The sequence below is a fragment of the Oxyura jamaicensis genome, chromosome 19 (genome assembly GCF_011077185.1).
Source record: "Oxyura jamaicensis isolate SHBP4307 breed ruddy duck chromosome 19, BPBGC_Ojam_1.0, whole genome shotgun sequence".
NCBI classification, from domain to species: domain Eukaryota; kingdom Metazoa; phylum Chordata; class Aves; order Anseriformes; family Anatidae; genus Oxyura; species Oxyura jamaicensis.
Genome location: NC_048911.1, coordinates 5,773,420 through 5,794,285, shown reverse-complemented (window position 1 = coordinate 5,794,285; position 20,866 = coordinate 5,773,420). Strand labels below are relative to the sequence as shown.

The following is a 20,866-nucleotide window of genomic DNA, read 5'->3' as shown; positions in this document are numbered from 1 at the left end:
ATTCATTTAACTCCTTAAACCGGCTGCCGTGGAACAATGTGAGCATTACCAAAAAGATCATTTAAAGGAACAAACTGCAGCTGACTCCAAGAAAAGCATCTCAAGCCTCTTTTTGCCCCCTTTATACACCAGCAGGAGCCTGGGTGGGAGGAGAACAGGAAGAGAGGAGGCAAAGTTCCCTGGAAGGAACACGAGACCGGTGGATTTTAGCCCAGAGCCATCGATGGGGAGGCAGGGTGGGACCTGGCACTAAAATAAAATCTCCTTCAGTGAATGGGCTGCCTGTTCCACACCACGTTCGGAGCCTCTTTCTGCTCTTGGTACCTTCTCATCGCATACAAGAGGCTTCCAGCAAAGGAGTAAAATAGGCAAACCCCACAGCACCCAGCTCGTTTTCTTACTCAAGACTGAGCAACAGGAACAGAATAAAACCAGAGGTTTCCACAGCTTCCACCCGCTTGCCAAGGAGGCCAGCGGAGCACAAGTAATTAATATGGACACCATGAATTTCAGTCCTTTCATTTGCAAATCCAGCATCGCAGTTCATCTCAAGCATGGACAAAGTCCATTAATAAAGCAGGTTCTTGTAATGGGATTCAAAGCAATGGCTTTGAATGGCAATCAATTTGATGGCAAATCAATACAAAACACACTCATATGCTAGAATAATTTATGCTTTGCATAATAATCAGGGCAACGGTACTTCTGGGTACGTATGTGGAGACACCCTCAAGTCCAGCCCAGGCCACCTAAGGAGCTCAGCAGGATGCAGCCAGGTTGAAATTCCCAGCAGCAAACCCCAATAACTGCGCATGAAGCAGTCGCAGCACGGCGAGGATAAGCAGGAAGGTTACACAGCACGCAGGGTTGGCACTCCTAATGTCAACCACACACAAAAAATATATCTCTTGTGCCTTCTTGTCTTTGTTGGAACAACAGAAAGAGGCTTCCCAGATCGCTGGGTTTTGGTAGGCATCCAGTGCTTTGTTTTCACTCTGCCCATGGCCAAGGGAAAGTTAACAGCGTATTAAAAGCTCAGCTCTCAGAAACTCTCATTGCACTGCCAGGCTGTCCATGGCTTTCCCCCAAAGGATCTCAGTGGAAGTGCTCGGAAATGGCAGCAGAAGCCCCACCAAAGGGGTCTGGCTTTGGGGATGCGCCCCCAGCCCCGTTCTTTATCAGCAGCAGGTGGCAGGGCTCTCCCTGTTAGATCTCCCTTGCAATCCTTTCTCCAGCACGTCCCACGTGCCTGCAGCTCACTGGCCACCTGCGTGGACCAGAAGAACCAGAGCAAGCTGAACCCACAGCCCCTGGCTCACCCCGCTGCTGCCTCTGCCTGGTCAGCTCCCCGTCTGCAGAAACCTTTAGCTGGTAGACCACGGCTCCGCTCTCCTCCTTTGCAATATCTTATCTTGTGCTTAGGAAGCCAGAACACCACTTAAATACCTGGTAAACTCTCTCAGCATATGCTTACATCCTGCTGAAGCCAAGGGGCTTTGGAAAACCTTGACCCTCTGCCCCTGTAGGGCTCAGGGTTGGGCTCCGTGGGAACACAGCGCAGGAACCCAACCTTGGCCAGAAAGAGACCCCACACTTTGCTAATGACGTGAATTCATTCCCAGGTCTCAGTTACACAGCAACCAACTAGTCTCTGCTCTGCTCCACGATTTTTGCCCTGTTTGTGGGCTCTGGGCCCTTTCCCTGGGGGAAGAGGTGCTGCCTGCACCCCAAACCCAAGCAACATCCATGCTGGGTGGCTGCTGCCCCCTTGGGAAGGCACTAAGAGGTGTTGGAGTCCTCTCCCTATTAAAAATGAGACTATTTCTGCGTTGTTTGACAGTCAGGGCCATTAAGCTGCTCTTGTTGATATTTCCTTTCCCGGTGGATATGCCAGGAGCACATGTGCCAAATGAACTCGGGACAAGCTGGAGAGCAAACCTTTGCCCAAGGAGGGTTTGCTCAGCACGTGGCGACACACTACCAGCCAGGTTTCATCGTGCTGCCCCTGCAAGCACAACCACACCTAAAAATCACACCGAAAACCTGCTTCAGGGGGGCACAGCCTCATCAGAAACCTGCTGCTCCCACCGCTGAGCCCTGCCAGAGCTGACACAAAGCAGGATTCAGCTCCTGCTTCTTGCAGCTCCCATCCCAGTGAGGAGCTCCCTGCCACCACTGGCTGCCTCCCAGTCACCACTTCTGGGGTGTGAGAGGAGGGCCCAAAGGGCCACAGTTCCTGCATCAGCTCCTGCTCGGTGTTTTCACGCTGTGGGAGTGCGCTGAGCTCCGTGGCCTGGTGTTTGGATGGAAGCCTGGCCTTGCAGGGTTGGGTCTTTCCAATTTAGCGTGGTCAGAGGAGCCGACACGCAGCAAGAAAGCAGTGCTGGCAGCGAGCTGCAGCCCACGGCACTCCACCGAGCTGCACAGGATGAAGGTCTCAGTGCCCTGCACACCTCCTCCTCCTCCTGGCCTGCATCCCCCAGCCCCCGGGCTCCACACACGCATCCCACTGGGAATGTAGAGCCTCCTGCCTCCACACCCTGGGCTATTTCCCTGCCTCCTTATAACATTACACCTCCCCAGGAAGCATCCCCGGCCAGAAGCAGAGGCCTGAAATGCCGGCGGTAACAGAGCACCCTGCTAATCCTCATCCCCTCCCCGGGTGGCTGAGCCTTCCTGGGCAGCTAAGCCAGGCCCCACAAAATGCTGCGGCCAAGGAACACTTCCACAGGTGCTAGAACAAAGTCCTTGGCTCCCAGCTCTCACCACAGCCCTGGCGTTACCAGACGGGAACATTTCTTTTCCGACTTCAGAATAGCCAACGCTAGTATTTTGGACTGGCAGCCTTTCCTGAAGCTAGCAGCCGAGGAAGAAGAACCCAAGAAACCTTTGGGATGCAGGACCAACTTCTTAACAGAGCTTTCCAGATACAACAGCGGGGCTCAATAAGCACTGAAACCTGATGCAAGACAACGAGCTGAGCAGGAGCAGAGCCAGGATGAGCTCACTGCACAGCCCCACGGCCGGCTGAGCCTCCCCCCCTGCTCTGGTCCCACCGAGACACCCGTGACCCTGGGCTGGAACTCCTCAATTGGCCACGAAGCAGATGAATAAAAGGCCGGTGATCTCAGCAGCGAATCAGCACTGAGACGTGACCGCTGCAGGCCTCGGGCTGGCTTCCAGCAGCCGGAGCAGCCGGGCTGTGGCCCCTCAAGCACCTCCAGCCTCAACCCTGGGGCATGCAGGGAACCACGGCATCCCCAAAGAGCTGGGGGCATTGAGCACAGGGTGATGGAGACTGGCTCTTGGGACCCTTTTACCCCCAAAAAACATCAGGGAATCACGCTTGAAGGAAAGATTCCTTTTTGGAAGATGTTAAATGAGGAAAAACCCAACTTGTTTCTCTCTGCAGGAGCACAGGTTGAGCCAAAGCCACCACCGAGTGAGGAGGGTTGGAAAACCCTACCTCTGAGAACCAGCAGGCTGACAAGGAGACCAGTCTTGTGCTACCACGTTCCTTCTTTCCCTTTATCTTCCCCAGCTCAGGAAGAGGTGAGCAGCAGCTGCTCTGAGCTGCCCCTGCCCTCAGGACCTGCCTGCTCCAAGGGACAGCAGCCACCAGGCTGCTAATTGCTGGAAAAAAAAAGAAAGGTTGTTGGAAAAAAAAAAGGAAAAGTGGTCAGAAAAGGGCACACGGGGAGGGTCCTTCCCGGGACGAAGCCTCCCCACCAACGCCCTACAAAGCATCCTCTTGAAATGCCAACCACAAAAGCAGAGCTGCATTTGCAAGCGTGCTGCATGCAGCAGGAGAGCCACCTCCCAGCCAAAGGTCAGGCTCCAAGCAGGTCCCAGCGACGCCGTCTCCAGCAAGAGCAAGAAAATCCCCATCTCACCCCCTTTGGCACACGGGCACGTGGCACAGCAGCAGTTGCTTGCTGCAGGAACGCAGGCAGAAAGCACGGGGATAAAAGTCCGCACAGCGCAACAGTCCAGAGGCTGGAGGTGAGGTTTTGGCTGCTAACAAGAACGCCCGTGTAATGGGAAAGGTATTTTAATCCTCATGTCTAATTACACTGAAATTGTTGCAGTGTCATTTAGGGCGCTGTAAATGTAAATAAGAAGGATGGTTCTTCTAGACACACCTGATGGGGATGGAGAAATCTTTTAGAGAGCCACAAGCTGCATTTTGGCCATTTCCTTGCACATATAATTTGTATTTTACACGTATATACACAAATGTAAGACTGCAGTCTATTAGAGGCTTTTTACACTGTTACTACTGCTTGCACACAAGGTTTGAGAGTCAGAAATAAAAGAAAAAGAGCAACAACTCCCCCAGGACATGAAAACGAAGATAAGTTATTCATTGCTTTCATGTCAACTGGCAATATGGCCAATTTTAGGATTTCTGGTGCTTTAGCCAGGAGGTTGTTGAGGCTGCTGCAGCCAGTAGGAATCAAAGGTGAAAAGCTGCCTGGCTGCTTCCCACTTAATTAACGGCCCCAAGCTTCAAGTGAGCCCTGTGCCACCCCTTGGCACATAGGAGATGGAGCTTATTGAGCCTCCGGTCCCACCAGGACATGGCACATGGTGGCCAGCAGCACGATGCCCTTGTCCGTGTGCAATACAGCACTGCAAAGTGACCTGGAGATGCATGCACCATGCTTTACTCCTGCCTTTGGGGTTATTTCAGGTTTGTATTTTTATTTTTTTCCATTTTTTGCATTTTTTTTTTCTGGCACCACCTCTGCATCTTCAGGGAGGGCTCACAAGCAAACACGACTCCTAGAAACGCATTTGATTTACGCGGTGCAGCAACATTGAAAGGGAATGTTTTTTAAAAAATGGCTTGCAGGAGTTTAGCTTATTTATTTCCTTTGTGTTGGTGGAGAACAGCAGCTGCTGGGCAAGAGCTGACAGCACGGCACGCAGAGATCCCTCGCCACGTTTCGGGGAGTTAATCCCATCAGAGAGCTGCTGTGTGTCTGCCTGAGCAGGGGCGGGCACGGCTCGCCGCAGCCAGACCTTGCGTGGGCGCAGCCGGGCTGCCCCAAACTCCCTCTGCAGCTACAGGGTGGGAAGGAAATCAGAGGAAAGAGCAACCAGCCCCGAGCCCATGGCAGGGAAGGGAGAGCCCTGAGACTGCTTCTTTTCTGTTCATCAGCCTAAAAAACAGGGGGAGTGGAGCCATGCACCGGGACGCCAACTCGCCTTGCAATCACCCATGCCGGGTGCTGCGCCGACGCAGTCCCAGGTCACTTGTTATGCACCCAGGGTGTTTGCAGAGATCCTAAAACCTGGAGCAACCTTAGGAGCTGCTGCTGCCCTCCATCCTGATGCCCAAGGCAGCCTGGCAGCTCTCATTTCGCAGCCCAGAGGAGCTACTGTGGCTCACCCCTGGGGCTTTCATCCATGCCCACCGAGCGTTGGGTTTGGGGTCTTCTCCAAGCCTGTTGCACCACAGCCACACCACAAACACCACCACAAAGACCTGGAAGGAGCCTGTTTGCATCGCCCACCCTGGGGAAGCTCTGCTGCGGGTGCTGAAGAGCACTCGGGAATTGGGTTAAAAGCAACGTTTATAAGGCAAAGAGAGGATGAAAAGCACAGCCCTGCACTCTGCAGTCGAGAGAAGAGAAGGCGCTGGCACAGCACAACACCTGCAGGAAGCAGGGCCGTGCTGAATGCTCTTAATTCCTCTCTAAAGCTCTCCTGCACAGCCAGGCTGTACAAATTGCAGCCCTCTGCCCAATTCGCCGGGCAGGCAGTCCGTAATTCTCATTACACAGCTTGCTAATGGCACACACAATAATTTTGTCCGCTCAAGAAGAGGCTGCGAGGCAGCCCCAGGAAGGGAATTGCCGAAGCGAGGGTTTCTCTCAAACCACCCCGAGAAAAATGGGATGCTGATTGGGGAGGTAATGGAGGAGGCCATCAGCTGGAGCAGATTAACCCCACTTTTCACAGGGTGCTTCAAAAGCCTCCCCATTTCCCTCTCCAAGACCCATTCAGCCCTGCAATTTGCACCGCTCAGAACTGGGAGCCATGTCCACATCTTACAGGAGTATGTGACTGAGTGAAAACAGGCTTGTTTTGAGGGGTTAAGGGAAGAAATTCAGTTTTTCCCTGTGTTTTATCCCATGCTTGCGTGTTTTTATTTACAGCACAAAGTTTTTAACCATCAGGTAGAGTGGAGACTCAGGGACTCGGTCGCAGGCATCGCACACGTGGCTCAGGGGGAAGAAGCCTGGAAAGTTAAACCCTTTCTTGATGGGTTTCTAACTTCCTTCCCTTGGGCACCAGGGGATTTGGATGCTTCTCTGGGGGCTGCTGGGGGGGAGGAGGTGTGGCTGTGGCAGGGTGGGACCCCTCAGGTCGCTCACTCTCTTATAAAAACCCCAGTGACAAAGACATTTGGCTCCACAAAGAGGCTAGCAAACACTCAACCTTGCTAAGGGAGAAAAAAATAGGATTGGGTTGCACAAGAATTCAACCCAATGACATTAAAATCCACTTAATACAGCCCTTTAAAATGCCTTCGTGCATTACAAGCGTTTACTTTAAAGCATACATTTCAAACAAGCCACTCAAGATAATGACAACCTATGGCCACGCTTTCATGTTAACCGGCGTGTGTCAGCCCAAGCAGCAGGGCGTGCTGGCTGCCGAAATTTTAAGGGAAGTCACTGATGAAACAGCAACCAGAAAAACCAAAGCACTTTGGGGGAACCTGACAAGGGCAAAGATCTTCGTTTCGTTGCCCGTTTCAGAGAAATGCATGTTTTTAACTTCCAATCTGTAAATAAAGCTGCCAAGAGAGCCAAAATCGCTAATTAAGGTGGCCAGAAGAGTAATGCATTGTGTAAAATTAATACTCTGGTTAACGGGTCAGCTGGTTTTAAACATAAAATGTGCTTTGAGAAGTTTGTGTGCCCTAAATATCCAGCATACTTTGAGGTTTTTGTCCGATCAAATCCCATTCAAATACTAATTTCCTGCATTGTGAACTCTAGCTTTCATCTGTGTGTAACTTGAGTCACAAATATAAATAATAATAACAAAAAAAAAAAATTACAAAACTGAAAGCAATCAATCCTGTAAACCCGAAATCCCCCACTTGCCACCAGAGTAAAGCCACACACGAGGAACCCCGCAGCCACACAGCTCCTGCTCGGGGCAGGAAGTATCACATTGCACCCAGCTGAATCCGCCTTTTACAGCCCAACAGGAAAACATCCTCTTGCTTAAAGGATAACCAAAAAAAAAAAAAAATCCTACCCATAAAACCAGGCTGCTTAAATCCAGATCCCCTCCTTGCTGATTTTGGCTGCGGTCACTGCCATAGATAAGTCATTTGTGCTCACATCCCAAACTGCTTCTCCCCTTCTGCAAGCTGCCATCACCCAGGAAGCCCACAGCAACCACGGGCAGTGAGATTTCCCCCAAATGCCCCCGTTTTCTGCTCACAGAGCAGGGAGAGCTGCATTTTGGGGTGAGCGGGTACCAGTTCCAGGCCCTGGGCTGGGAGAAGCACGGAGGCAGGTTGATGCCACCCTGCTGGGAGATGGGATCCCCACCTGAATCCAGCTCCCAGACATCCAGCAACCCTTCTATTCCTAACCATGGCACTTTTCTGCATTTCCATTTCAGCTTTCCCATTGCCCCCACTGCTCACCGTCACTGGCATGGCAGCTGAGGCGGGTATTCGTGAGCACACTGATGTCCCTACTGGCGTTTTTGGCCAAAAGCTGCACTAGACAAGCGAGAGGGCTGGTGTGTGCTCAGAGGAGACTCCCCAGGATTTGTTTGGGGGCTGCAGATGCCAAAAATCCGCTCCTTTCCCATGTCCCCGCAGCCTTGCTCAGCTGGCACAGTGATACATCAGCATCACATCATAATTTCTCCCCTGGAAGCATGCCTGGATAACAGTGGGAAGCAGGAACCCTACAAGCACCTACTTTCTTCCCTGGCTGTAGCTAGACCAGGGGACTTTTCCTTCATGGGTTAACATTTTCTTGGCAATTCAGTTGGCATCCAGCAGCACCAGCAGGGAAGCTGGTGCTCAAAAGGACTGAGCAGGATCCTCAGCGTGCCCCAAAGCCAGCAGGAGGCACATTTGTGGAAGGTGGACAACTCTCTGCTACTTCTCCGCATGCTGATCTCGATAAGCAAGTACTGAGACTCAGAGAAACACAAGGAGAATACGGAAATAAATGGTGGAACACCGCAATGAAACAAGCTTTGTTAGCTCTACGTGCCACCATGGGTCAATGGGGAGCTGATGTCGTGCGGGTCACTGTCCCCAAACCCGATGGGGCTCGGCTGAGCCCCACACATGCAGCCCTGTACCATTGGGCTCTCCCTTTCTAAATCAGAAAGGCTTTTTCTTTCCCAGCTAGCACTCACTTTCTCTGGCTAAAGGTAAAGCAAGGAGCTAAGAACCCAACATCTGATTCCCATCCTCCAGAGAAATGCACGTGTCCAGCCTCTGCACCCAAGGGCCCTGCAGCGCGCAGCCTGGCTGCTGGGGGCTTCTGTAGTTAATTAACATCCACTTCAACCCAATTCCTGTGAGAGGTTTAGGGACAGGGCCTTAGCAAAACCCCTTGTGCAACACGTGAATGTAATCCCTCGCCGCACGAGCACAGACACAAACATTGCAAAACCTCCCGAGGAGGCGGCAGGTCCGGAGAGGAGCGGTGCCAGGAACCCAGCTGCTATTTCCTAGAAACCAGCCTCAGAAGGAAAGGGGACATGAAAGAGAAGAAAGCAGTGTCAGGCAGCCCGATCAGAGCCTGGGCAAAGCAGAGCTCAGGAAAAACCTACAAAAAAAAGGATGCACGAGCTGCTTGAACCGGCGCAATGCTGAGAAATGCCTGCACCGAGGTCAGCCCTGAGCCCTGATCTGTAATGGAAAGAGAGACAGACCTCATGGAAAATATAACATAACGAGGCCATAGGGCATTAAATACCCACTGAGACACACAAATGCATGGGGCACCTCCCTCCAGCCCTGATGATTGTCCGAGGCTTGCCTCAAAGGCTCACCCCGAGGCAGGACCAGAGCCTGGGAGATGCAGGACTTGAAATGTGAACAGTCCTGCAAAGATCTGAGGAACCCGGAGAGCATCAAGGCTGCCAAGAAGCGAGGTCATAGCCCCTAGGTAATTGGAGCTAACTCTTCAATTTGGAAAGGGATGGAAAGGACAATTTGCTTTTGCTTTCCGAGGAAAGATTGAATTTGCCATCCAGAAGTCTTTTCTACAAAAACTGGGGGAGAAAGAGGTCGAGCTATACAAAAGAGAGAAAGGGAATTAAATCGTATTGGGCTTTTGGCTAGGGCCTGCAAAAGAAATTAGAGGCTAAAAAATCCCTTATCTCTTTGTACCAGAATGAAACCAGTATTAATATACGGGGATCTCCCTTACCTAAGAGGAGGCCACAGCCACCGACCCCCTGACACAGGGAACGATGCCATCGACACGAAGCTGCCAAGAGGGGAGGACAGGTTGGATTTCAGGTGCCCTGTGGCCTGGAGCCCTGGGCTGCTTGCGTTCCCATCAGACAGGAAAGCAGAAGCAGCCCAGGTGAAAAAAAAAAAAAGAAAAAAGAAAAACAATGCAATCCTGGTGCTACAGAAGCAGGTGAAGTGGTGGCTGCACAGCCCAGCTCAGTGGGTCTGGGGAGATGCTGTGGGGTTAGGGGAACACTGAGTTGGGGTCTCCGGTGGCTGGCCAGGGAGGGAACTCGGCCAGGATGTGCCCTTTGGTGCCAGCAGGTATAGGAACACGGGGCTCAGCCCTGCTCGGGCTCTCCTAGTGCTGCAAACGGAGCCTGCCTGGGCGTGCTGCAGGGATTGCATTAATGCGTTCACTACCAGCGCCGATTTCTGTGCTTCCTGATCCCAGGGGAGACAGGGAAGTTAGGAGAGGAAACCGCACCAGCGACACGGCGAGCATCGAGCATCGCTGCTGCAGGCACAGGGAGAGAGGGAGCTGGGGGCTACCCCCACGCTGCGGGGTGGGAACTGCCTCCGCCCTCCCCCTGCAGCTCAGCATCCCCTGTTTGGCTCAGGACGAGCAGCAGGAGCCCCCTTCCCGGGGTTTAATTAAAGCCGGGCTGCTCAGATGCTGAGCAGACAGCGGGGCGCATCCACCCACGGATCCCACGGGGGAAGGGAAAAGAACAGAAGGAACCAGGATGGGAAAAAAGGGAGCAGAGAGAGGGCAGTGCACGAGAGCAGCTCTCAGCGGAGCGCGGCAAGGAGGCCAGAGCCACCCGTTTGAGGTGGAAAACGCCAAACCCCAGTGCCATCGGGCACGTTCATTTGCTGCCAAGACTACCAGCAGCCTGAGGGTTAAAGATATTTGCACAAAGCAGCGGCGGTGGTTTCGTCAGCAACTCGGGCCAGAGGAAACCGACTGCTGAGCCCCAAGCGGCAGCGCTGAGCTCGGGGCCCTGCGAAGCCACATTGCCCAATTTCCACCTCGCCGTGCCGCAGCCGTCAGCGAGGGCGTCCCCAGCCTGGCACTGAAAACTGCTTCGTGTCTGCCCACTGTGCAGGGACAGCATGTTATTGGAGCAGAAGCGATGGTGCCAAGGTCTGACAGCATCTCAGGGGCTGTGGCACGGTCCCCATGGCTGGCACAAGGGGACAAGGGCAGGCACGGTAAGGTCCAGCTGTGTTGAGGTCAGCCAAACCTGTGGCACTTCCCAGGGTCTGCTCGAGGCATTGATACGCACACTGAATACCCGGCCAAGCAGGGGTATTCCAGCAGGTTTGGCATCTGCGGGGTGAAGCACGTTCTTCAAGGCTGGTGCAAAACCATGTCTGGCATCCTTTGGGCAGTTGGTTTGAATCTGAGACAAGGAGACACCAAAACCAATCCCCTTCATCCTGCCAGAGACACGCTGATCACTGCCAGCTCAGCTGACAACGTATCCACCTCGACGTGGAGAAGCCATACAACAGCATCTGTCTCCCCTAAGGGTCATTCAGGGGAAACGAGCAACCCTCGGAGAGCTCCTGACCCACCACAACCGATCCTGACGCGCTTCTCTGCCAGCCTCCCTTTGCAAGCCAAGAGCAGAGCCCTGAAACTCTGGCAAAAACCAGACGGGGAGGGACTCATTAAGCAGAAAAATGCTACTTAGAACCAGCAACAATGAACATGCCGCTCAAAACGAGCTTCCCAAGCCGCCTGGACCCTCCCAAGGCAGCCTTAGGGTCTCTCGCAGCCCCTTCACCCCGTGTCGCTGCCATCCCCTGGGAGGTTCAGGGACACACCTGGGGACAGCTCACGGGGTTGTATGTTCATAGCAAAGGGTGGCTGCCTGCACCCTTCGGGCTCTGCAAGGCTCAGCAGGCATCAGACCACATCGAGCCCATCCCCTTCTTCCCAGCTGAAGTTACCTTGGTGCCTTCACCCCTTTTGGGGGCTCTGAGCCCCGTCCCCAGCCCCATCACATCCCCAAACCACCCAAGGGTCGGCCGAGAAGCCACCTTACAAAGTCACGAAGCTTTGCCACAACTCGGACCTCGCAATTTGGCTTCCAGCCACCTTCGGCATCCGGAGGTTTTTACCAGAACGCTTTGCCCTGTTTTCCCCTTTTAATAAACTCCCGGGACCGCCGTCCACACCGTGCCCCGGGCAGGCAACGGCCGAGCCCGCGGCAGCAGCAGCCCCTGGAGGGGAGGGCACGCCGAGCCCCGGCCGATGGCAAATTCCTCGAGCGAGACGTAATGTGCTGGGAAGCGCCTCGCCATCCCGCTTGGGAAAACGATCCGTTTGGCAGCAGAGAGGAGGAAAACATGCTTTGTTTTACAAATTCTCTCCCCAGCAGGAGAGACACTCCCAGAATTTAATACACTGACAGTGCTTGGCTGCTTTAACCGCTGAAACTCAAGAGGACTTCAAAAAAAAAAAAAAAGGAAAAAAAAAAGGAAGAAAAAGAAAAAAGGGATGCTCTATGTAATATTTAAGCCTCTCACTTCCTGCAGTGGGTGGCAATGGACACGGCCATCCACTGGCATGGAGAAGATGCAATTCTCCCACCCCTGAGAGTCTTAGGGTTGGGGTACGGGGTCCGAGAGTGGGGTCCCCAGGTGTCTCCAAGAGCCAACATCATTAATTCAGTTCTCACCATCCCGTAGGATGAGGCCCTGCAGCAGCTCCGCGTGGGCAAGCAGCGAAGACGCTGACAGGTCAACTTGGGCTTTGCAGCAGGGAAACTGGATCCTGCCTTGTTCAGCTCCAGGATTATTTCCCTGAGAGGCAAGCGGATCCATCCACGGGGCTGGGTTGCTTCTCGGCTATCGTGACCCCGAACGCCGGCCTCGCCAAGATGGGAAGCGTTTGAGCCTATTTCCACTTATCCCCAGATGTGTTTAACTGCCAAACGCATCCTACGTGTGCCATCAGCAAGGATGGCTTACAGGGAATCACCCCTCATCAACAGAGGGCAGCGATTTTGGGGGAGGGGGGTTAATAGGGCGGTTTGGGAAGGCTCTCAGCTCCCTGCCGAGGAGCAGCCTCGAAGCGAACGAGTCCGGCTGGCTGCTATTCCCATTTTTAACCTTTTTCAACAAAAAGCAGCCTGCTTCCTATCTTTGTGCTTTTATAGTTGTTTGCAACCTCCGAAGCATTTCTGGAAACGCTCCTTAATCCTTGCAGGAGCCTGTAAAGGAAACAGCGGCGCTCCGGCTTCGGGGCTGTGGAGAGAAGGGGGAAATTGGCCAAATTTGGTGAAATGCAACAGGCCAGCAAATGCAGAAGGCAGCGGGTGCCAGAGGCTGGTGGAGCACACACAGGACCTGTCTGTGCTCCAGCACGATGGCCATTTCCTGCCCTGCCCCTTTGCTGATCATCGAACCCAATTTTTGGGGCGTGGGGGCCAGCAGGCAGGAGGGGTCCCCTCGAGCCTCCTCGTGCAGGCGGTGGATGGGGATTGGGCAGGGAGCTGGGTCAAGGAAAGCCAAAAATCTGCTCAGCCTCGTGTCTGCCAGCACGCTCATCCCACTTAAACCAGCGATGGAGCACCTCCAAAACGCAGGGATGCTGTCACCTGCCCCCTCGTTAGCGCGCTGGGCCAGCTCCAAAGCTTGATGAAGTCAGTGGAAAGACTCCCGCTGACCTAAATGGCTGGGATTTTCAAAGAAAACAGTGAAAATGCATCTGAGGGCTGGTTTTGCTGGAAAACCCCAGTCTTGCACCCTTATCACCATCATCATTGTGCATTAAGTTCGTAATCACACACCCCAAGCAGCAAAGCCCCCCTGCGATGGATGCTGCACCACTGCTAATAAGAAAAAGTCGCTGCCCCACCAGGCTCACACATGCAGCCCCCTTTTTTTCCCCCAAAACCCCAAGTTTGGGAGCTCCCAAAGCCTCCATCACCGCCCAACCCCAGCTCCCTCCCTCGGGATTGATGCCAGCGTCCCCGCAGCCAGCAGCACACCGACAGCCGACCCGTCACAACCCACGGCCGTCAGGATCTGCGCAGTGGGGCATCCCACATGCACTACCCGGAGGCAAAGGAATAATACCGCCTCATTAAAAATGTGCTTCAAGTCTATTATAGTATCTAGGACAAAGTGTTCCCTATTTTGACGCTTTAAGATACGTTTTATCAGAGTGAGCTCTTCAGCAACGCTCACTCATGACGACTTATCTGACTGTAACAGGTCCCTCGCTTCCCCCAGGAATTTTAAATCAATTTCTAGCCAAAGTGGAAACCTTTTTTATCCCTTGGCAGATGATGGGATGCCCCCACGATGGGATTTGTCATTAGGGCAGTGCCCATGACACATGCCCACACCTTCCCCAGCCATCCCACAGACACCGGAGGGACGAGGACTGTCCAGAGCATCACCAAGAAAAACAAAAACCCGAAGCCAGGGAGAACTTGGGAACAACTCACGGTATTTCATGGGCACCTGGCTTATTTTGTTTGCGTTTGTAGGGCTGATAGAAACACCCTCTAAAATTAGCACCTGTCCCTCTGCCAGCTCCAATGGGCTCCTGTCACAGGGTGAAGCTCGGCGGGGCTGCAGCGGCGCAGCTTTGGGGCACGGAGCTGCCGCCTGGCTCACGGCCACCTCGGAGCCTGCTCCGGGGCGAGGGCATGTCTGACCCGGAGGGCATCTTATCTCAAGGCTCAGGGCCGGTCACGAGAGGTTTCTAACACAAAAGCATATGAAACTGTTCAGATTTCTCAGCTGGGCTGCTCCAAAGACAGCAACAAGTCGCATACGCTGCGGGCAGAGGGATGCCAGCTGCTGGGGTAAATGGGAACGTGCCCGGGGTGGGGCAGGTGACGGGGTCAGGGCCACGTGAAAACGTTAACAGGACCAGAAAACGAGGGGGAAATGCAAAAAGCAAAGCCCAAATGCAAAGACAACAAGGAGAAACCCGCAGGGCCCTGGAGCAGCTGGGTTTTTACGTGGACAGACTGACACTGAGCAGAGCTACGGGGCCAGGAGCTGCTCCCAGTCCCCCGCAAGCTTTCCCCCAGCTGGTCGAACTGGTTGTGCCGAACACCAGCACGCCGTGCAGGCTTCTGGCGTGAAAACCCGAGCTTGGTGAAGCTCTGCTTTCTGTTTGCATGGAAAACTCGCGGCTCCTCAAAGCCCAGCATACCCCAGAGCCTCAAAGACGCCCAGCGCTCCGGTCTCGTTATCTTCTATCAGCAGAAAAGGTTAAATGTGAATTTCCTGGGTGCAGAGCAGCGCTCCTCGGCTGCCCTGCTGTTTGCTCATCCCACCTTCCCGTAGCGTTGCCTCTCAGCTAATGCCCGGCTCAAACAGATTTTCAAGGGGAAAGGTCTCGAGCTCGGCACAATTAATTCCCCCCTCTCCGACAGCATTTCCACAACGCGAGCAGAACTCCACCGAGAGCCGTGCGTCAAAAAGAGCAAGCTGCAAAGCAAAGCTGCCAGCTGCTGGTGCTGCTCAGCCTGGAAGGGAAGAGCCGATTCTCAAAAGCTGCCGGCTCGATTTGCCTCGGAGCTTTGCAGATCCGCCTCAACCACCCAACTTTTCAAAGTTGAGTGGGAACCTCCTTGAGTGGGCTGCGCGTGCCGCAAAACCCCAAGCTATCGGCACGAGCAACGAAGGGAAGGAGAAAATGCAAGTAACAGGGTTTCCTGACCACACAAAGCACCTCCCTGGGTTTTTTCCCCCATGCCCAGCACCACGACCACCCCACAGCTCCTCAGCCACGTCCCCAAAAGCCCGCCACAAAAGTCAGACCCGCGAAGAAGGAGCGCGCCCCTCTTTGCTATCAGGGCAGCGCGCCGCATTTCGGGAACAGGACGCCTTTCGGTCCCGGGTTGGCTTTTCCCCACCGCGAGCAAGCAGCCCCCCGGGGAGAAAGCTGCGTGTCCTCACCTGCCGCAGGTGCCGCAGCAGCTCGGTGGCCTCCTCCTGCTTCCCCTGCTTCACCAGCACCAGCATGTCCTGGATCATGCAGATCCGCCGGTGGTAGGGGGGCAGGCTGCCGGCACCCTTGCCAAACTTCTCGCCGGACTTCACCACGAGGGAGGCGAGGAAGTCCCCCCGGTCCCTGGGGGACGCTTTCTTGCGCTGGTGGGTTGGGGGGCTCTCCCCGGCGCTGCCCGGCTGGCAGCCCTTGGTCTGCTTGGTGCCCATGGCGAGAGTCCCTGGCCCCCGCGGCCCTGCGGCTGCATGCGAGGGTGGGGGGACACCAGGGGGTGGGGGGCACGCAGGGGGGTGCACGAGGGGATCGGGGGTGCACAGGGGAGGCACAGGGGGGTACACAGGGGGATTAGGGTGCACAGAGGGAGGCACAAGGGGATGCACAGGGGGATTAGGGGTGCACGAGGGGAGGCACAAAGGGGATTAGGGGTGCACAGGGGGATGCAGAAAGGGGGAGGGGGGATACACAAGGGGTTTAGGGGGACACACAAGAGGGATGCACAAGGAGTTTGGAAGGAGCACGAGGGGACAAGCAGATACCCAAAGGGCTCGGGGGGCGCACCAAGGGTTCGGGGGTGCCGGTTGGGGCTCGGAGCCCCCCGCAGCTCAGCAGGGAGGCCGGTGGCCGGCGGCGGGGCGGCTCCGCTCCGGCAAGAGGAGGCGAGGACGGGCGAGCCCGGCTCGGAGGAGCCGAATCACGGCCCCGCCGCCCCGCTCCATGGCTGCGGGGGGGAGGGGGGGGCGCGCACCGGGCTCTGCGGGGCTCCTGCCCCCGGCACCGGGCCGATGAGAGCGACGGGGGTTCCTCGCAGCTCCCCCCCCCCCCAGCCTCTTCTTCCTCCTCCTCCTCCTCCTCCTGGAGCCGAGGGGGGCTCTCCAAGGTTTGGCTGGGTTCGGAGTGGGGGAGGACCGGGGATGGCCACGACTTCTTGGGGGGGCAACTGTTGCGCGGAGCCGCGGGGGGGGCCCCGCCGGGAGGAGGCTCGGCACGGCTCGGCTCAGTGGTTGGGGGCATGCAGTGGGGAGAGCCGGGGGAGGGCCGGGGGCGGGCACCGTGCACCGAGGCAGGGCTTGCGGAGGAAGCTGGAGCCGGACGGGGCTCTTCCTTCCTCCTCCTCCTCCTCCTCCGCCTCCTCTCGCCCTGCAGCGCCGGGGCTTGCGCGGGGTGTTTGCACCGGGGGGATCGGGGATAAGGGGGGTAAGTGGGGGGCAGTCACCGGGGCTGGGCTGCGGGGCGCATCCCGGCGGTGGTTCCCCGCAGGGGGCTTCTTCCTCCGAGGGACCGCTCCCTCGCCTTCAGCCCCACTTGCGGCTGCCCCGTCTGAAACCCCCCCTTGTGCAGCCCCCCCGGCCCCGGCCAAAGCCCCCCAGAAGCCCCCCCAGCAGCCCCCAGCTGGGATTTGGCTGCTTCTCCTCTCCCGGCCACCCCCCTGGCAAGGCTTGGGACATGGGTGTGAAGCTTTGGGGTAAGGAAGGTGAGACACAGCCAGCGCTCACCTGCTGCAGCAGACAGATGTCTCAAGAAATAACCTGGGAAGAATTCAGGTTTTGACTGCCACAGCCCCAGCAGCAGCCTCAGAGCCACTCCTGGTGGGCTGCCTTCCAGCGCAGATGTGCAGCAAGCTGCAGGCATCCATCCCACACCGCTGCTCGGCCGGGCAGGCATCCCCTCCTGCACCAGGTGCATGCCACGGGGGCATCCTGCAGCTGCACAGAAATAACCCCCGAGCAGCTTTGCATCCTTTCTGCCTCCTCTGCAACCTGAGCAACCGCCCCTCCACGAGCACGTGGGTATTTAGTTACTCCGAGGAGTAAAAGGCAGCTCTCCTGCATATCCAAATGGCTGCAGGCCTGCCTAGTGATTTCTAAAACCCCAAAGTCCAGGCACCATAACACGTTTTTTACCATTAGAATCATTTAGAGCCCCATGGTCTTTGGTGGGCTTTGGCTCTGGTTTGCAGATGCTTTGTTGCATCCAAAGCCAAACTGAACACCAGTGCCTCCCCCCAGGCTGTACCTTGTGCTGCCGCCGTGAGCTAGAAACTGCATTTCACTGCTCCAGCCCCAGCAGGTGAAGCCGCACGAGGAAACACAGAGCCACTTGGCTTGAAGAAACCACCGGGTTTGGTTAACCAGAGATTTATGGGAGTCCACAGGGCCCATGTCTGGAAACCCAGCTGAAGAGCATCATTCCTGACCTGGAGCCTGATGCTGTGCCGCAGAGCCGTGGCGAGGGGAGTGCTCACCTCAGCTGGTCATTCAGCACAAGGCATTTTTCCCTCTGGAATCAGCCGAGCACCAGCAGCACTCCCAGCCCTACAATCCTCCACCTGTCCCAGAGCTTCGTCCCCGAGCCTCTTCGTTAAGAAGCGCTTTGCGATGCAGGTGCTCAGCCTGCTGGTAAAGGGGTTTGGGCATGATGCAGCTGCACCAGGACTTGCTTCCTCGTGGTCATTGCAAACACGAGTGATTGAAAGAGCCCTGCATTTATCTTGTCTCTGAACCAGCCTGGAGCAGGGATTACAACCAGTTTACGTCTAGCTCATTCTTTTAGCAAGCAATCCCCCTCCATGGCACCATCTCCCAGAAAAGCCCCCAGGACCCTCAGCATCAGCTCGTGGGGGACCTTTACGCCCTCCCTGGGATGCCCACAGAGCTGGCTGCAGGCTTCCACGGGGGCTGAAGCCCCAAGCCCCCTCCCCGGCTTCTTTCAGAGGAGAGGGCAGCCAGGAGAGCCGCATCCTGGCAGGAGAGGTGGTTTTGCACAGCAACCGCGGTCCCGAGTAAATAAATAAAACCCAACCTTTGCACTTCTGACACTCCTGTCAGCAGGGCGGATAGATTATCTGCTGCTCCTGATCATGCTTACTTATAGCGCAGGACAAAGCCAGCAAAAAGGCAAAAAAATAAAAAGTGCAGCTCCTGTTACACCAGAGTGAGCTCAGGACACACTTCTGCACCTCCGGGAGGGACCCGGCCTCATTCTGCCACCTGTGGCAATGCTCCTCTTGCACACACACCCGACTGTCCGTGCACAAACCAAGCACACCCAGGGCTCGGGAGCTGGGAACAGTGCGAGCCTGCAGCTCTCCGCAGGCCGCAGCTCGCTCCGGAGCTCTCTGACCGATGAAATACTCTGCAAAAGTCATTACCGGATCCGCAGCCAATCCGCATTTTTTCCTTCGTGCAGATGTGTGCAAACTGCAAATTAATAGATGTTTGTCTAAGGGAATTTGCCTTTTTTTTCCTCCCGACTCTCTTCACACCCCTCACACATCAGCTGAAGGGCGTGTTACCAAAGTCCGCTGCTTTAAAAGGAAATAATTTCACATTACGAGGCCCTGGGAGAAGACTTTCTCCTCTCCCACCGAACTCAGATTTAAGAACGCTCTCACTTTTACACCAAAATGAAACTAAAACCTCACCAAGCCTCGTGCAGAAGCCAGGACACACCCGCACCACGAGAGCCAGCGACCTGGCGCTGGATCCGCCATCAGCCACCTGAAACCAGGAGCACCCAGCCTCAGCGGCACGTGCCCACCACCAAACCACCCTGCACACATAAACGAGCGTACCTTTGGGCTCAAATCAGCCACGGGTAAAACCTCCCGCTGCCAGGAAGGGCTGGCTGCTGTTTCTGGAAGATGGTGACCCGGTGACACCTCTCTCTTGGCAAGCCACTCACGCTGGCCTTTGCAACGCTCTTTGTAAGATGCTGCAATTTCTGTACGCTCCCAGGCTGAGAACGGGGGGATTAATTTTGCACAAAGCCTAAAGCAGAAAATCCCTTTTTGATCTCCGATCTCAACCAGGACTCCCATCCTAAATGGGAAAATCCACTCTGCGCAAGCATGGTCCAATTTGGGGTAACGAAAAGGGGGATATTTCTCAAAACGCTTGGAGAGACCCCCCACAAATCCATGGCTTGCAAGAGCTCCCAGCATCACTTCAGCACGCAGAGCCCAGCCCAGCCCAGGACTCTTCCCCAGAGCAGCTGTTTGGGGTCCCTGACAGCTCTGGGAGGTCAAACCTGGACTTGCTGGGGCCCAAACTCTGCTGCTGGTGCCCATCAGAGGCAAACTCTTGCTGTGGAGGGCAGCACACGACTCATCAGTGGGGAGGGAATGAGTAGGGTTAATTTTAAATGTCAGTATCAGATGCAGGTTAGCACTGCTTGCTAGTGGACAGGACTAAGCTGGCCACTTGAAACATCGCTGGCAAGATGGCATTTAAAGGGATCCCAGAGTTAAAGAGATTTCATCTCTGACTTTAAAAAGCAGCCTTGCTGTAAGGCAGCACCAAGCCCAGGCGGAGGACAGCAGCCAGCCTCCACGCGGCCTCTCTGGGGACAAGAGCAAATTGAATAAAAATCTGGTTTCAGAGGAGCACGCAGCTACCCGCTCCCCGGGCTTCATTCGGTTCGGGTTTGGCGAGGCCGGCAGCGAGGCGGTGCAGCAGGGCCAGGTGAAGTGCAGCAGGATGTAATTGCAGACGAACCAAACCCCGGGATAAACGAGGCAATATAATTACGAGAAACGTTACATGTACTCAGAGAGCGGTTGAAGAAGAAATGAGAAATCACACGGACACAACGCGTTTCCTCCGGGCAGCGGATGAAGTTTTCCCTACTCACCTTGAATTCCTTCTCCACAATCGGCTTCAATTAGAAAAGGCAAACAAAATAGATTTAAAGAAAAAATCCCATTTTTCACTGCCAAGAGCAAAGGGGAACGCAGCCTGAGTAACCAGAGAAATGCTGGTGCGATACAGAGGGAAGTGCCTTCCTCCTCCTCCTCGCTGCCTGAAAACCGCCAGACCTCAGGGCTCAGGGCTGGCTGCAGAGCAAGCAAGGGGGCGACAGGGCAGGATTTGCTTCCAAGTAACCCGGCTGCTTAAAATTCAGCCCCAAAGAGCCAGCAGAGAGCAGTTGCTGCTGGGCGCCTCTCCCATGTGCGTGTTATTGTACCGACCACTTCCAGTGCTAAGCGTAGGACTTCACCCAGTGGTTACTGAGCCAAGAAAAAGCCTTGAATCCCCCCCCAGAAGCCCCCTGCATCCCCTTAGAAGCCCCCTGCATCTTCAGTTTTATCAAAGGGCTCAAAGAGGGGTGTCCCCTTATCAGGGACAAAGGCACTGCCTCTCCTCTGGGCCAGGCAAACCTATAGGGGTACATCTGCCTCCCAGGAAAAAAATATTATTATTAGCCACTGGCAAACGTTAAATAATTTAGTCCAACTGGAAGAGTGGACAAATCCAGAAGCATTACCCCAAGGCAGAGGGGTGGAGGTGGGTGCCCGTGCTACCCCCGCAGGTGCTGGGAGGACGGATCCCAGCACCCAACGCCCTCGCCCCGCATCAGACCCCGCCGCGGCCGTCCCCACGCCTTCAGTATCTGCCACAACGGGCTTCTCTCATCCTGCCTTTCTCCAG

The 20,866-nt window shown here is 55.3% G+C and overlaps 1 protein-coding gene across 2 annotated transcripts in view; it reads right to left on the bottom strand.

Annotated features, from left to right (window-relative positions):
- Positions 1–20,582, bottom strand: part of LRRC75A (leucine rich repeat containing 75A) — a 71,445-nt gene extending 50,863 nt beyond the window's left edge. Inside the window, exons 1-2 of one of the 2 annotated variants that reach the window (XM_035343196.1) lie at positions 19,979–20,582; positions 19,012–19,207 (exon numbers count right to left, since the gene is read on the bottom strand). In XM_035343196.1, the coding sequence (XP_035199087.1) occupies positions 19,012–19,207; positions 19,979–19,980 (198 nt within the window). In that variant the 5' untranslated portion in view covers positions 19,981–20,582. Of the gene's footprint in view, positions 1–15,388; positions 16,485–19,011; positions 19,208–19,978 lie in introns of those variants that run through there. The other variant, XM_035343195.1, reaches the window with a different exon arrangement.
- Positions 20,583–20,866: the final 284 nt, after the last annotated feature.